Source organism: Pseudopipra pipra, chromosome 5 (assembly GCF_036250125.1).
Source record: "Pseudopipra pipra isolate bDixPip1 chromosome 5, bDixPip1.hap1, whole genome shotgun sequence".
Classification (NCBI taxonomy): domain Eukaryota; kingdom Metazoa; phylum Chordata; class Aves; order Passeriformes; family Pipridae; genus Pseudopipra; species Pseudopipra pipra.
Window position 1 is genome coordinate 31129018 of NC_087553.1, and position 14034 is coordinate 31143051.

At 43.8% G+C, this 14034-nt stretch overlaps 1 protein-coding gene across 1 annotated transcript; it reads left to right on the forward strand.

Moving 5' to 3' along the window:
* Nucleotides 1-10090: 10090 nt before the first annotated feature.
* Nucleotides 10091-12953, forward strand: BTG1 (BTG anti-proliferation factor 1). The gene is made up of 2 exons (XM_064655469.1): nucleotides 10091-10486; nucleotides 11671-12953. The coding sequence occupies exons 1-2, from the start codon at nucleotides 10339-10341 to the stop codon at nucleotides 12033-12035; spliced, it is 513 nt and encodes a 170-aa protein (XP_064511539.1). The 5' UTR covers nucleotides 10091-10338; the 3' UTR covers nucleotides 12036-12953.
* Nucleotides 12954-14034: the final 1081 nt, after the last annotated feature.

Genomic DNA, 14034 nt, shown 5'->3' on the forward strand with positions numbered 1-14034 from the left:
GAATTATGGGGCACAAAAAACCAAAGGAGGAAAATGTGGCTGCAAAGACATTTTATGCAGTTTCTCAAGGGATGCTTTATGCAACTGTTATATCTCACATAATTTTTAATAAGTAGGCTTACATAAAGCAGAGAATTTTTTTAAAATTGTGTTTGGAAAAAAACCAGAGTCCTCTGAAATAATTAAAAAGTGAATTAAGATGTGAAAAAGAAAAGAAAAAGTTCTGAAACGGGAGGTTCATTCTCTGCAAGCTTGGGATCTTGTAATAATGTATTGCATAGTTGTGAAGAAAATGGCTTTCTATCTTTGCCTGTATGTTAGATCCTGCTGGAACACTCTGTTCCCTGCTCCCAGGAACACTTAATGCTGCTCGAAGCATGTGTACCCAGCGCTACATGGAAGAATTAAACGGCTCCTCCCACACAGCCAGGCACATCTCCTTTCTATTGTAATGGGGGAATCAAGCAGCTTTTGTTCCTCTGTCTTTGAAAATGCATCAGAGACAAACATGGGGGGGGGGGAAATGGTCAGTGTTTGAAGGTGCTGTTGAAAGCACAAAGCAAAAAAAACTTAGATCACAAGGCTGGGGTTTTTTTATATTAATAAATGCTATGCATCTCTCTTTTTTTTTTTTTTTTTTTACATTAAAAATCTGTGTATTTCTTGCTTTGAATTGCAGGCCTGCTTGAGACATCTGGTTAATTTAAGTTAGAACTGATGGCCTTATTTTATAGTGGTGTGCTTTTCTGCTGTCAAGATTTTTGTTTCTATTTCTATTAGGTCTTTTCTGACGTCCTTTAAAAAAATGGAGGAAAAAATTGTTTCTTTTTTGGTGAGATAATTGTGGATTACTAACTCAGCTTGTATTTAGGCCTCTCTCCCTGCTATTCCAGTGTTAACAAGCGTCATATAAGATGCTTGTATAAAGAGTCAGATAGTATTTGTTTTCTGTAAAACTAATATCATTAAAAAGCTAAACTTTTTTCCTTTTCTTTCTTTTTTTTTTTTTTTTGGTAGAAATAGGCAATTTATAGGCAATATAGGACAAAGCAGGTTTCTCAGTTTACGGCACATCTCTCAGAAAGGTGAAAAAACCAGTGGGAGCTGTAATATTCAAAGTCTTGGGTTAGGTGCTCTAAAATAACAATCCTGTTAATTTGCAATTATATGGATAATCTCATGACTGTCAGTTACATTACTCACATGAGTGAATTTAGTAAAGTTATTGAGTGTTCAGGTTTCTTCATCACTTCTGGGGAAAGAATTCAAGTTGCATAGGGACCAGCCAAAGAGCTTAATTTTAGGCATGTGACATGCAATACAATCCCGTTAAAGGGATGAATGACTACATTTTCACACAAGCATGATTGAGGTGTTCACACATAAATGCAGTTGAACAGCACTGTATATACAGCTACACAAACAAGTAAGAATGGTGTGTCTGTGATTTTAAATTTTTTTTCCCACCTGATTATATCCAGAAAATCTGTCAGTACACACAGGTAATACATAGACTCTCAATGTGATGTTCCCTCTGCCTGCCAGATCTGTCCTAGAGAATTAATTATATTAATTTTGTCCTGAGAATTCTGTCTGAGACTGATTAAAATGCCTGAGTTAATATCATTGCAAGGAGAAAAAAAGCTGTAACAGAAGCAGTGCCATGACTACAAATGACAATGGGAAAGAGAATAAGTTGTGGCAAGTGTTGGCTAGGAAAAATGAAGGAAAAAAAAGATAAGTGCCTGTTTTCGCAGCAGATATTCATTGCATTGATATGCAGGATTTAGATAGACAGACCACAATGACAGGATAAAAAAAGGAGCTAAAATGAAATAATTTGATCTCCAAAGCCAGACCCTGCACTAAATGAAACATGTGCAGAGACATCTGATTTACAAACAAAAAAACCCCCATATCCAGCTCTGGTGGAGGGATGTTATAAGTGTAGTGAGGCAGGTGTGTATGTCTAGCTAAATACTACAATCACTGTTTTACTGTTTTTTTTCTGTCTCAGTAAGCGAATAGTAGGTAATCTGTGTTGTCTGTGGAAGCCAAGCCTAAAATCTCCAGTGTTACCATTGCAACATGTCCATGTTTTGCTATTTTGAGGTATTTTTGACACAGGCAGATTTGGTGAAGGTTTGTAGCTAGTATTAAATAACTGGTCCAGTGGAGCCATCCATTTAAAAGTCTATCTGGTGCCCAAATCACAAATCTTATTTAAGATGCTTAAGGAATTTCTATTACATCACTGCAAAATAAATGAAATTGTTTTTCTCAAATGTTTTCTAAAAAGGTTTTTAAAAATCTGTTTAGTTTTTTAACCACATCATATATCAAAGTACATAAAGGTGCAAATACTAAGGAAAAAGAATACTTGTATTTTAATGAAATTTGCAACTATAACCTGCAGACACTCAGAATTTTAATTCTAACAGTCAGGAAATACTGTTATAAAAGTATCATTAAATTTCTTGGGTTTTCCTTTGCCCAACCACAGGGTGACTGACAGCTCCATGCTGGCTGACACAGGTTGCTCTGTTACCAGACAGTGCCAGAGCCCATATAGAGCCACTATGGACAAGAGTGTTCTGAAATTATTTCAGGTGTCCTTAAAGTTATACTGCAGGCCAGAAAAAATAAAACCCCGAGAAGCAGAGAAATTTAAATCGCTTTATTATCCCTCCCATCCCAGTTTGAATATGAAAAACTACAGGAAAGGTTAAAATTTGTAATTTGAGATGACATCATCTGATTGTAGAGCATGACAACAAATGGTTAAATCATTCTTTTTACTTACAAGTTACTTTTACTTTAATATTACTGTTAATAACTCCCATTCAGGATTGCAATTTCTGATTGTTTATCTCATCTGTATTAGTCTCTCCTGTTTTATTCATAAGTGCATACAAATGAAAAAATGTGTCTGGGTTGGAGACAATTTAGAGGGAGGGAGACCTCAGACAGAAGTCTCCTCCCTCAGATTCAATACCCCTGGTTTCTCCAATACAGAGAGAGACCAAATACACCTGGATGAAAGTGAAAAAATAACTCTTTACTAAGAAGAAGTGCTAATTATAATAATAATACTGTTAAAAGTGTTATTGGGTTAAACCAACTGAGGAAAAACTGATGAGGAGAAACTTTCCAAGTCCCACTCACCAGACCAAATCAGCCAGCCAGCCTCCCCCACTCAGGAGAAACACATGTGGCCACAGCACAGAGACAAGATGGCCACTTGTGCTGGTTTAGAGTTAACCAGCAGGGGAAATGAACTCAACTCAAAGGAGAGATTATAAGTCAGAATAACAATTTACTAAAATAATACAGTAAGTACAATCATACAAACAAACAATTGGTCTTAACCCACAAAACCCAAATGTATAACCCAGTACCCTGGGGCATGAACAAAGTGGTGTTCCTTGGGCCCCGCTTGAGTCCAAAGTAAAGGGAGAGGGGAAGAACCTGCTGGTGGGAGAGCTGTTGCACTCTGGTCAAAAGTGGTGATTGCAGTGAGATGCTGGGGGAAGAGCTGTTGCAGTCTTTCTCTGGATCCCACAGAGTGGTTAAAAATGTTCCAAGACTCCAAGATTATATATCCTCCAGTTCAGGCAGTAATGTTCAGTGCTTCCCTCAGGGCGGGGAGTTCCACAAAGGGTGTGAGGACAAGAGCATCCTCCTATCTCACAGGCCTCTTAACACCTAGTTTATAGCCTGAGGAGTCAGGCTCTATGGGCAGAGGGTGCAAATAGTCTGTTGACAACAGTTTCTGGGAAATGGCATGGAAGGCTATAGAATACACAGTTTTGGGTTACACCCATCCAGTGATGAACTGGTCTCAGTTGTCCTAACTAGGACACCACTCTTCCATGTGGCTCACCTCCCCCACACCTGGAAAACCTGGTGAGAATGGTTGGAGAGTCAGCATGGGCAGGACACAGCTGATAGCTGGTATTTGATACTGGCAGACACTGGCGGGCGCTGGAGTGAGGCTGTGGTGCCAGTACAGGCAGCTGGAGCAGGGCTGTGGATCCCTCAGGTGACTGGAAGGACCCACAAGACACCCGTTGCATCCCGCGATGAGTCTTCATTGTTACAGTTTCGCTGTTCGTTTGTGGAAGTGGTGGCCCAGTCCAGATCCATCAAGATGGTGGTGGAAGCCCCAGGTGGTGAGAGAAGTCTCAAAACTTAGTTATACATGCTCAAATTCAGGTGGGAACACCTTCAGGCTAGGTGTAAATGTTCCAGGGAGTTATCACAGCTGACTCATCTGTGTAAGGAGAAAGAAACACTACTCTGCTTCACAGGATTTGCCTCTTTCCTTACCTTGTTTAACACCCAGGTTGTAGCCTGAGGCACCTGGCCTGAGTGGCCACTCTGCACATTGTCAGCAAAGCACACTCCTGATTGAGCCAGGAGCACCAATAGTCCAGTCTCTTACAGCACCTGGGTGGTCACTGCAGGTGGTAGAATGTTTGAGTCATTAATCATTAGCAGTTTAGTCTCTTTAAAGAAGGCAAAACACCAAAAAACCAAAAAGGCATATTTGGAGAAAAGGTGGATACCAGAATTTTTGTGTATCCAGGACAAAATGGATGATAATAATGGTTATGTATGACTCTGTGTTGTTATGTATGATGCTATGCAGGAGCTCTCTCTATTGATAGTTTGCCAACAATCTGGTTCTATTGTCTTCTGTTTTTACTGGATCCAAACTATGGTTCCTTTGTTCAAAACAAGTGCTCCATGTGCTGCCACACCTGCTACTATCCCATTAAAGAAAAAAAAAATAATCTTTATAAAAAAACCAGAATACTATGTTCTGAATTTGCTTTTTATCTTCTATATGTGCATGCTGTCACATGTATGCCTTCTGTTGAACCTGTCCTAGACAGATTCTGGTTTCTGCCACCTGAGGCTCACACTACAAGGAATATCTTCTTAGGAAGTGGCCCCTTTGAAATCAAACTTAACTCTGACAGAGCAAGCCTTTTCCTGTATGGAGTAAGTGCAGCAGAGTTTTGTCATTTTAGGATGTCGTGAGCTGAAATGAACGTGCAGTAGTTATAACCAATGCTGACAGTTTCCCTTTGCCCCTCTGAGTCTTTCCATCCCTTCTTGAGCTTCCTGCAGTGGCAAAAAGGTTTGTTAAACAATTTGTTAAACAATTGCTGGAGTGCAGAATGGGACTTTGGCATATGGAACCTCTCTGATAGACCAATTTACAAATGCAGAGTGCATGAGTGTGTGTTCATGTGTAAGCATGAACATGCTGAAGGGAGAGGGGGGTTCCCAAAGTGGTCACAAATCAGACTTTTGCCCTTTCTCTGATTCATATCAGTCTATCTTATCCTTGCAAATGTGAGACTCCTCCTTCTGATTGACTTCTTCACCCCCACACTTTTCCAGGATGAAACACTCACTGAGACAAACACTGCAGTTATGTTCAGTGTTGCAATGCTGGGTTGAGAGAAAGGCTTACAGTCAGAGCTGAAAAGCCCTTCTCCCCGTCTCACTGCAGAGTGCTGCTTTGCAAGTAGGCTGGATCTGTAAGACATTTCTGAGCCCAGGTCTGAGCTTGAGCTTGAGTCCAAACGTTTCTTGTGGCAACACAAAAGGAATGACAGCTGGCTATCAAGGCTTCAGGGAAAAAAAGATCCCTTAGGGGCATATACCCCTTGAGAGGCAGATAAAGGCACTCACCCTGCAGCAGGGGGGCTAGCTGCTGCTGCTGTCTCTGTCTAAATCGAAGACATGCAGCTAAAGTCTTTCCAAGGAGGACTCCCATATCACCGCTGTAGCCTGAGGAGCATCTGCTGGAAAATTTTACATAACAAGGTGTGAACTCACAACAAGACCATGGGGGCCTGTGAGGAGCGGCATGACATGCAGAGTTGGCTATGGACTCTGGGTTACATTTGCCCCCTGGAACAGCAACTTAATGTCACTACAGCTGCCACTGCATATTCAAAGACTGAAAAGGGCTAAAACATTAAAAAATGTTTTAAGTATCCCAAGGAAAGTTTTCTGCAGAAAGAAGTAATCTATTGCTATATGTTTTCAAATACTCAAATGACAAAAATAATGTGGAATTTTGGTAACATCAACCTATGCTAAAAATAAACTCTATACATAGCATGGATTGTTTTTGTATTTTATGTATTGCAAGCAGTACTCTTCAGCTAACAGGTGAGAGAAAGCTTATGCCAATCTAAGGCACATATACAGCAACTGTTACTTCTTTATTAGGTCAATGCCAAACAGTGCTAAGCATTATCTAGAATGGACAGTGAAACAGGAAAAGCACAGATCTAACGCTTTTCTCCACTGAAAGGATTGAACAAGATACCATATAAAAAGCCTGTAACATTTTCACACTTTCTTGCATTTCCTTATTCTGTCAGGAATAATTTCCCAAACAGGAAAAAAAATCCATGCTGAAGTGTGGTGTATTTATTTTCATAAACAAATATATATTAATTCAGACCCTAAGACGAGAACAAAATTTTTAAAAATCAAGTAGTTCTAATTCTTCTCCTCTGAACCCTTCAATCTTCCCACTTACTATAGAGAACACTCGGTAGCCTCCTTCAGGAAAAAGCTTTAAAAAGCAATATATATCGCAATAGTTGCAGGATGTGCATGTAGCACAGATAAAAGTATATTTCTATTACTTATTTCCATTACGTAGAACTCACAAGGTGCTAGGCTCCCTCCAAACCAATAGCAAGAAACAGTTCCTACAAAACTACATGAAAGAAATGTTGTAAAGGTTGCATTGTATTGCTTAAAAATTAGGAAACATCAGAAGCTGCATTGCCAGTACGACCTTAATTCAAACCTTCTGTGCATATCCATTATGATCCAGTCTTTAATTACATGATCACATACTCTTTTTCTTTATTTTCTCTCCCTAGGGCCTCTGGTTCACTCAAAGTATCAGATGTGCTGAATAAAGCAGTTGTTAAATGGTTACATTTATCTTCTTCAGCATTGTGCCATTAAGGTATCAGTGAGTATCTTGCACTATTAACCAGGCAAACCGCCTCCTCTGTGTCTGGAGCTGCAAAGACAGGAGTAGACAGCTGGGATCTGGCCAGAGAAGAAAAGAACCACTACATATATCCCAAAATGTACAGGTGCTGAAGAAGTTCAGAGCAACTGAAGAAGTTCTGGCATACTGGCAGTAATCTAAGGTACAAACCAGCAACAGTATGGGCAGTTTCTCTGATGCTCTCCACTGAAGCCCTATCAAGGAAAGTTTATTTTCCCTGATCCCGTGAGCTATAACCAAAAGTCTTCCTCATTGGTAAGAGCCTGCATATTTTAAAGACAGGGATCTTTGGGAGCATTTCACAGGCTGGAAAAGGCAGCAGCTGCTTTGCTATACCACCACAGCACTGAGATGGAAGTGGACTCGCCTAGACTGGGAAAATTAGTCAATTCTCTGCATCAGAAGCTCCAGTTACCTTGTTCCCTCCTAAAGATACAGATGAGGTCCTGCTGGCAGGCATCTCAAAGAGCCTTGGCCTCAAAGTTACACTTGAACAGCTTGATGGCTGCAAGCAACAAAACCCAAGGTAGTTCGTTCCTTATCAGTAGACTGGATCTGCACGCACAGCCATTTACCCTTTCCATAGGGAAGGGCTTCTTTATACATGCTGTAACTATTTGGAATCAATAGGAATCAATGAAAACTTCTTGATAGCTAAAGAGTTCTAAATTTATCGACATTGGAAGAGATTTGAGGGAAACTTTGATCATCTAGAAAGATTCTTTAAAAAAAAAAAGATAAAAGGGAATCTTTTAAACTTCTCCCCATCTCACAGAGCATTACATCAGGTGCATGTGGCCACATTATGTTCTTAAAAGCACAATTCAAGAGGGATGATTCAAATCTGAACAGCCTTCCTGTCCATAGCAGTTATGGCTGGGGAGGGCTTTTTAAACCTTGTGTTTTGGGGTGCTGCTATATATATAAGACCACATACCTACTTGGGAGTTCCTGAAACTCCTTCTGAGCATTTGATTCTGGCTGCAACTAAGCAGGAGAAACGAGAAAGTGGCCCAGATAATAAAGCTCAGGTCCAAGCAAATGTGACAAATATTATACTGGTTTTTGTTGTTTTTTTGAAGTATTTCTGGTAGTTATTTTGGTGTAATTGTGATGCTCTAATGTTGCTTTTGCATAAGTGATAGTTTCCAGTAGGATGGTGGATCTTGCTGGGAAGGGGGAAAGAAGTATCTGCTGCTTCACAGTTTGCAAGCAAACAGCACATTCCAACCTACAAACAGAGCAGAAATTGCAGCTCTGGATATACCTCACACATGCTGCGGAAACACTGATAAGAAAGGAGGGCTGGCACCTAAGGAGCAGCAAGAGGACAGGACAGGTTGGCAGCTCTTCCATTCTCACAGGACAGAGGGACAGCTCTTGATCAGTAATGTAATACTGAGAAAGTAGGCAGGGGGGAAAATAGATGAGATTGTGCTCTAAAACACACACCAAAATTTTTAGTATGCAGTAAAGCTGTGAGTTTAAGCTCTCAGGATTATCTTTTGAAGGTGTTTTGCAGATCTCCCTTGTGTATAGTGTCAAAGAGGGAATCCCTTGAGGCTGGCAGCCTAAGATAGAATAGATCCTGTGTGCAGAGAAAAGGCCAAAAGCACTATACAGTTATACCTCTCACAAAAAAATGTACTTTAATATTTTATTCAAATTATTTCACACATCTATTTTTATATATTTTATTACTCATTTATTTTAGCTAAAAAGAAATCTTAGTATTTAATTGTGTGTTATGTGTGCTTTACTGGGCTAATTTCTGATTTTTAACTGGAAGAATCGTACATGCAAATATCAGCATCAGGCTGTACTTCATTTGCAGCTTTGCATGGGGCAGGGCACATACCCTTGGGAAGGAATAAGCTTTCTATCAAAGAAGCTGCACTTCAGCATTTCTAATAAAAAAAAAAAGAAAAAATATTTCTACTGCTTCTTTCATCTCCTCTCCAGTTGTTCAAAAAGGGCAACATAGCACTGGAAGGTCTGAGACTCACACTCTTCTTGGTAGTCACTAGCTGATACATCAGCCCTCCTGTCCACCCAGGGGTTTCTCCCTTCGCAAGCAGGTGATAGAAAAGCTGGGATAACAGTACAGTCTGAAGGGAGGACGTGCTGTTGAACATCGTGCTCGAGGGGCGCGTGGAGACCAGATGTTGTGTTTCTGCAGTGTCCGCAAAGGGCCAGGGCTGAGGTTTGGCCAGTGGCCTGTGAGGAGGCACTTGCCCCTCTGAGCAGCGCGGCCTTTGCTTTGCTTTTGCCCAGGGGCTTGGGGGCCACCAGCTGTCCAGGGAAGGACTCATTCTGCAGGAGGTGCCCGGGCGGAGACCTCGATGCGGGCACGGCTTGAAGGCCGCGGTTCACAAGCCTGAGGGGGTCAGCGCGTCCGGGCTCCGGGGCCGCTGCTAACCGAGGTCCAATCGAGCACTCCCGGGCTCCGGGGAAAAGCAACACGGGCACAGACACGTAGCCCCCGCTGCCTGCGGGGATAAATAAACACGAGTCTGGGAGCACCCTCGTCCTGCTACGGCCGCCCTCGCGCGGGGAGGTGCGAGCGCACGGACACACGGCCCGCTGAGGCCGAGGCGAGCGGCACGGCGTCCATTCCGCCGCCACCCAGACTCTTGCCCGCCGCGCCCTCGCCCCCCCAGCCGCACCGCCCCGGCGCTGACGTGGCCCCGCTCTCCCCGGATACAGCGCACGGGCGCGCGGCGCGGTCCCGCCCGCTCGCGCCCCCGATGCGCGGCAGGACACAACCGGCCGCTCCGCACCGGCGGGCGCGCGCCCGCGCCCCGCCCACACGGCTCCCGCAGCGCGGACACGCGCCCCTGCCCGCGCACCGCCCCCTGTGCGCGCCCCCGGCTCTATTTGTTTACAGCCGATTACGTCACCCGCCCGGCCGGCCCCGCCCCCCCACTTGCCGTAACGATGGTGCGATCGCCCGATTGGCAGCGGCGCGCCCCCGGCAGCCTGACGCCACTTCCGGCCAGCGGCGCCTATAAGAGGCGGCGGGTGAAGAACAGTTCTCTTCGCCCCTCGCTGCAGGAAATGCGGGGAGCGCTGCCGCGGCCGCCGCTGTTGCTGCCGCCCCCCTGCCGCAGGAAGAGGAGGCGGAGGCTGCCGCCCCCGGGATGTGATCTGGGCTCTGCTGCCTGCTCTGCGCCCAGTTAGAGCCGCGCCGCCCCCGTGCCCGTCCCACCGCTCGCCCCGCGCCCCGTCCCAGCCCAGCGCCGGCCGCCCCGAAGCGCTGGCTGCCGCTCGCCGCCGCCTCCATGCATCCCGCCCTGTACACGCGGGCCAGCATGATACGTGAGATCGCCGCGGCCGTGGGCTTCATCTCCAAGTTCCTGCGGACCAAGGGGCTGATGAACGAACGGCAGCTGCAGACCTTCAGCCAGTGCCTGCAGGAGCTGCTGGCAGGTGAGGGCGGCGCGGGCGCGGCGGGAGCCGCTCCCCCACCTCGGCCGCGGGGCCGCCTGCTCGGACAGGCCCGGCGGGGGTGCGGGAACCACCGCGCCCCGCGGGGGGGGCTGGAGAGGGACAAAGGGGCAGATCGGCCCCCCCGAGGGGCTGGAGCCGCCGCGGGGGCCGAGTGGGGCTCCGCGGCCGTGGCTCGCCCCTTGTGGGCAACCCCCCGTGCCGAGCCGGCCCCGGCGGTGGAGAGGCAGGAGCGGGCTGTAGACAAAAGGGGCTCGGGCGTTGCGCAAGCAGCTCGACCCCTGCACGCACACACAATCTTTGCCTCCCTAGACAAAGCTTGCGAGCATCCTGGGCTTGAGCTCCGCTCCAAGGGCTCAAACCGCCCCATTTCCAGAAGGGAAAACACTCCAAAGTTGCTTTTTTTTTGTCAAGTAAAATTAATCGGTGGACGGTGAGTTGGTTCCTCTTTCTTCTGGAAGCGTCTCTTAGCCCCCCGACAGCTCCGGTCGGGAAGAAACACCGAGGGTTTTTTCGCTGCCCTGTGGGTTTTGTAATCCCGAGGCTATGTCCCAGAGGGCTTGATAGTGGCTACAAGTAGTCTCAGGCCGATATGGTTTTGGGTGGGATAAAACTCCTGAGGTAAGTGAAGTCCTTGGTTTCTCGCCATGGAAAACAAGGCTGGGAAGAGTGATGGTGAAATACAGCTTGAGTCAGTCGGTAAATGCTGCCCGGCTCCTTCCCTAGTTATTTTTGGGTGTTCTTGGAATGTGAGGAGCTAAGCATGGATGTGATCTCAAGAGGATGCTGGAAGGGTGCCTTTTTTCCCTTTCTAGTTTGTGAAGTTTCAAAACCCTTGAGTTTTTTTGCTATATATGCAATCATTTCTGTATTTTTATATATGTTTCTGTGAATGCCAGGAAGTTGCATTTCACTTCTTTGAGATGGTGGACATTGTATACACTAGCACAAACCAGTAACTTTGTATGTGAGTGCTTCCTAAGGGACTCTGGGCTTATGTAAATCATCAGCAGAAATAAAGGTTATAGTGATTTTTGAGGACACTTGATGCTAGAATAATAAGCTTTTTAACATCTTGAGGTGTGAAATTTGCAAGAGAACAGTAATTACTGCATGTGTCTTTTAATACAGAATTAAGGAGGATAATATTTGTTTTTATTTTATAGAACATTATAAACACCACTGGTTCCCAGAAAAGCCATGCAAGGGATCAGGTTACCGATGTATCCGGATCAACCATAAAATGGATCCTCTCATTGGACAGGCAGCACAGCGGATTGGATTGAGCAGTCAGGAACTGTTTCAGCTTCTTCCGAGCGAACTCACTCTATGGGTTGACCCGTATGAAGTGTCCTATCGCATTGGAGAGGATGGCTCCATCTGTGTGCTGTATGAAGCTGCACCAGCAGGAGGTAGCCAAAATAACACCAACATGCAAATGGTAGACAGCAGAATAAGCTGTAAGGAGGAACTTCTCTTGGGCAGAACTAGCCCTTCCAAAAACTACAATATGATGACTGTATCAGGTTAAGATATAGTCTGTGGATGGATCACCTTAAAATGGATGGATAAATTTGGTTTTTACTTTGGGTGGGCACCTCTGGGGATGGATTATGGAATTTAAACCATGTCACAGCTGTGAAGATCTGGCACACGTTAGAGTGGTATACTTTAAAGTGACAGTGCCATAGTTTGGACAGTACCTTTCAGTGATTTAATAGCCTGTGAGTCAAAATGATAGCAACTTGCTAGGGAATAAGAAGATCTAGGAAGGGTCAGTTTCTCCAAGACATCTTACTTAATTTCTACACCAATTTTCAACCCCAATCTGTGTTTATAAAGTGATTCTCTGCAGTAGGTCTTGCAGAGTAAATTTGCACTATTACATTTATTAATTGTTAGCATTTTTGGCAGCTCAGTAACAAGACTTATGAACACCATAGTACTGGAAATTTTATTTTTCAGACTTTTACCTAGCACTTACAAATATGTATAAATGTACATAAGAGAAACTAGTAAGAATGACCTGGGGAGAAATGGTCAGATCTTTACATTGGCCTCAAAAGTAGCAAGTGATCATTATCTGCCATGGCAACAGGCTTTAAAAAGACCATATAAAGACACTGTCTGAACTGTGGTGTTAGCACCAGCCAGCTATCTGTACATTTGCTAGCTTGTAGTTTTCTAAGACTGAGTAAACTTCTTATTTTTAGAAAGTGGAGGTCTGGTTTGTAATTTCCTTGTTCTTAATTGGGTAAAAGTCTTTTCCACAAACCACCATCTATTTTGTGAACTTTGTTAGTCATCTTTTATTTGGTAAATTATGAACTGGTGTAAATTTGTACAGTTCATGTATATTGATTGTGGCAAAGTTGTACAGATTTCTATATTTTGGATGAGAAATTTTTCTTCTCTCTATAATAAATTGTTTCCTATCTTGGCATTTTAATTAATCTCTTGTCGTGATTACATAGGATCAGTTAAATTATTTTTGTCTCACAGTAGAAATAAAATAGGTACCTTAAAGACTTCAGAACATCAATGGCATCCTGATGCTAGGGAACACTTGGTACAGACCTGGATTAATGAAGACCTCATATATTAATGCTTGGGAAGTTCAGGGGAACACAATGATGTACGTGTCACTTTAAACCTTTTAAAATCAGTCAATGTGGAAATAACTCCAGGGCCAATAATTCCAGGATATAAGGAAAAGGTACAGAAATAACATCCACCAAAGATGACTTGAATAAATCCAGAGGATTAAAGTTTACTTGGCTTCCTGATGAAGGATATAGCAAACCTAAATGTCCATTTTGACCTACTTGCTCACAAGTTCACAGTTCTTCCCTGATGGATTCCCTGCTCAATAAGAGTTTCTGGGAGAAGTGTCCCTTAGCCTTAAGAGCAGCTTGCTGCCTTTTGCTTTCTTCAGATGCAAGACTTTCACTTTAGAAATCATTAAGATTGGATTCAACAAAAGGTATGTAGATCTTTTTTCCCAAACTTAAAAGGTTGGCTGAGGCTGAGAAGCCCATACTTATGTGTATTCGTAGTTAATGAATGATGTGGAGTTGTGATTCACTTAAGCACCACACTTAATGTCATTTGTATATGGCACAGCTGTTAGTTACACTTGAGAGAAATTCCTTGCCACTTTATTTACACTTGTTAAAGGTCCAGAGTAAAACTCAAGGCTTTTCTCTTCCTTATCTCCTGTATACTTTGTTCTGTGAGTGTTTAATAAAGGCATACCGAACTTGGTCACGTCAGTTACAAGAACTGCTGCTGATGCTCTGAATGAAAAGAAAGCAGTCATTACTTGCCAGCCAAGCTTGCAAGCTGTGTGTAGAACTGAGCTTCAGACTTGCCATGCATTGTTGCAGCTCTTATGAGCTCAACAGCCCTTACAATGTGACGATAGTAATGTATTTTATCTCCAGTTCATATCTGTGTTGTCTGATCTGTAATATGGCTGATTATATATAAGCAAAACAGAAGACTGAACTGTCCGGCTTTCTTTAACAATT

Excerpts from the sequence above, each read along its gene's own strand:
- BTG1 (XM_064655469.1), top strand. The coding sequence starts at position 10,339 with ATGCATCCCGCCCTGTACACGCGGGCCAGCATGATACGTGAGATCGCC. Across the intron at positions 10,487-11,670 it reads CCTGCAGGAGCTGCTGGCAG|AACATTATAAACACCACTGG; the intron begins GTGAGGGCGGCG and ends TTTATTTTATAG.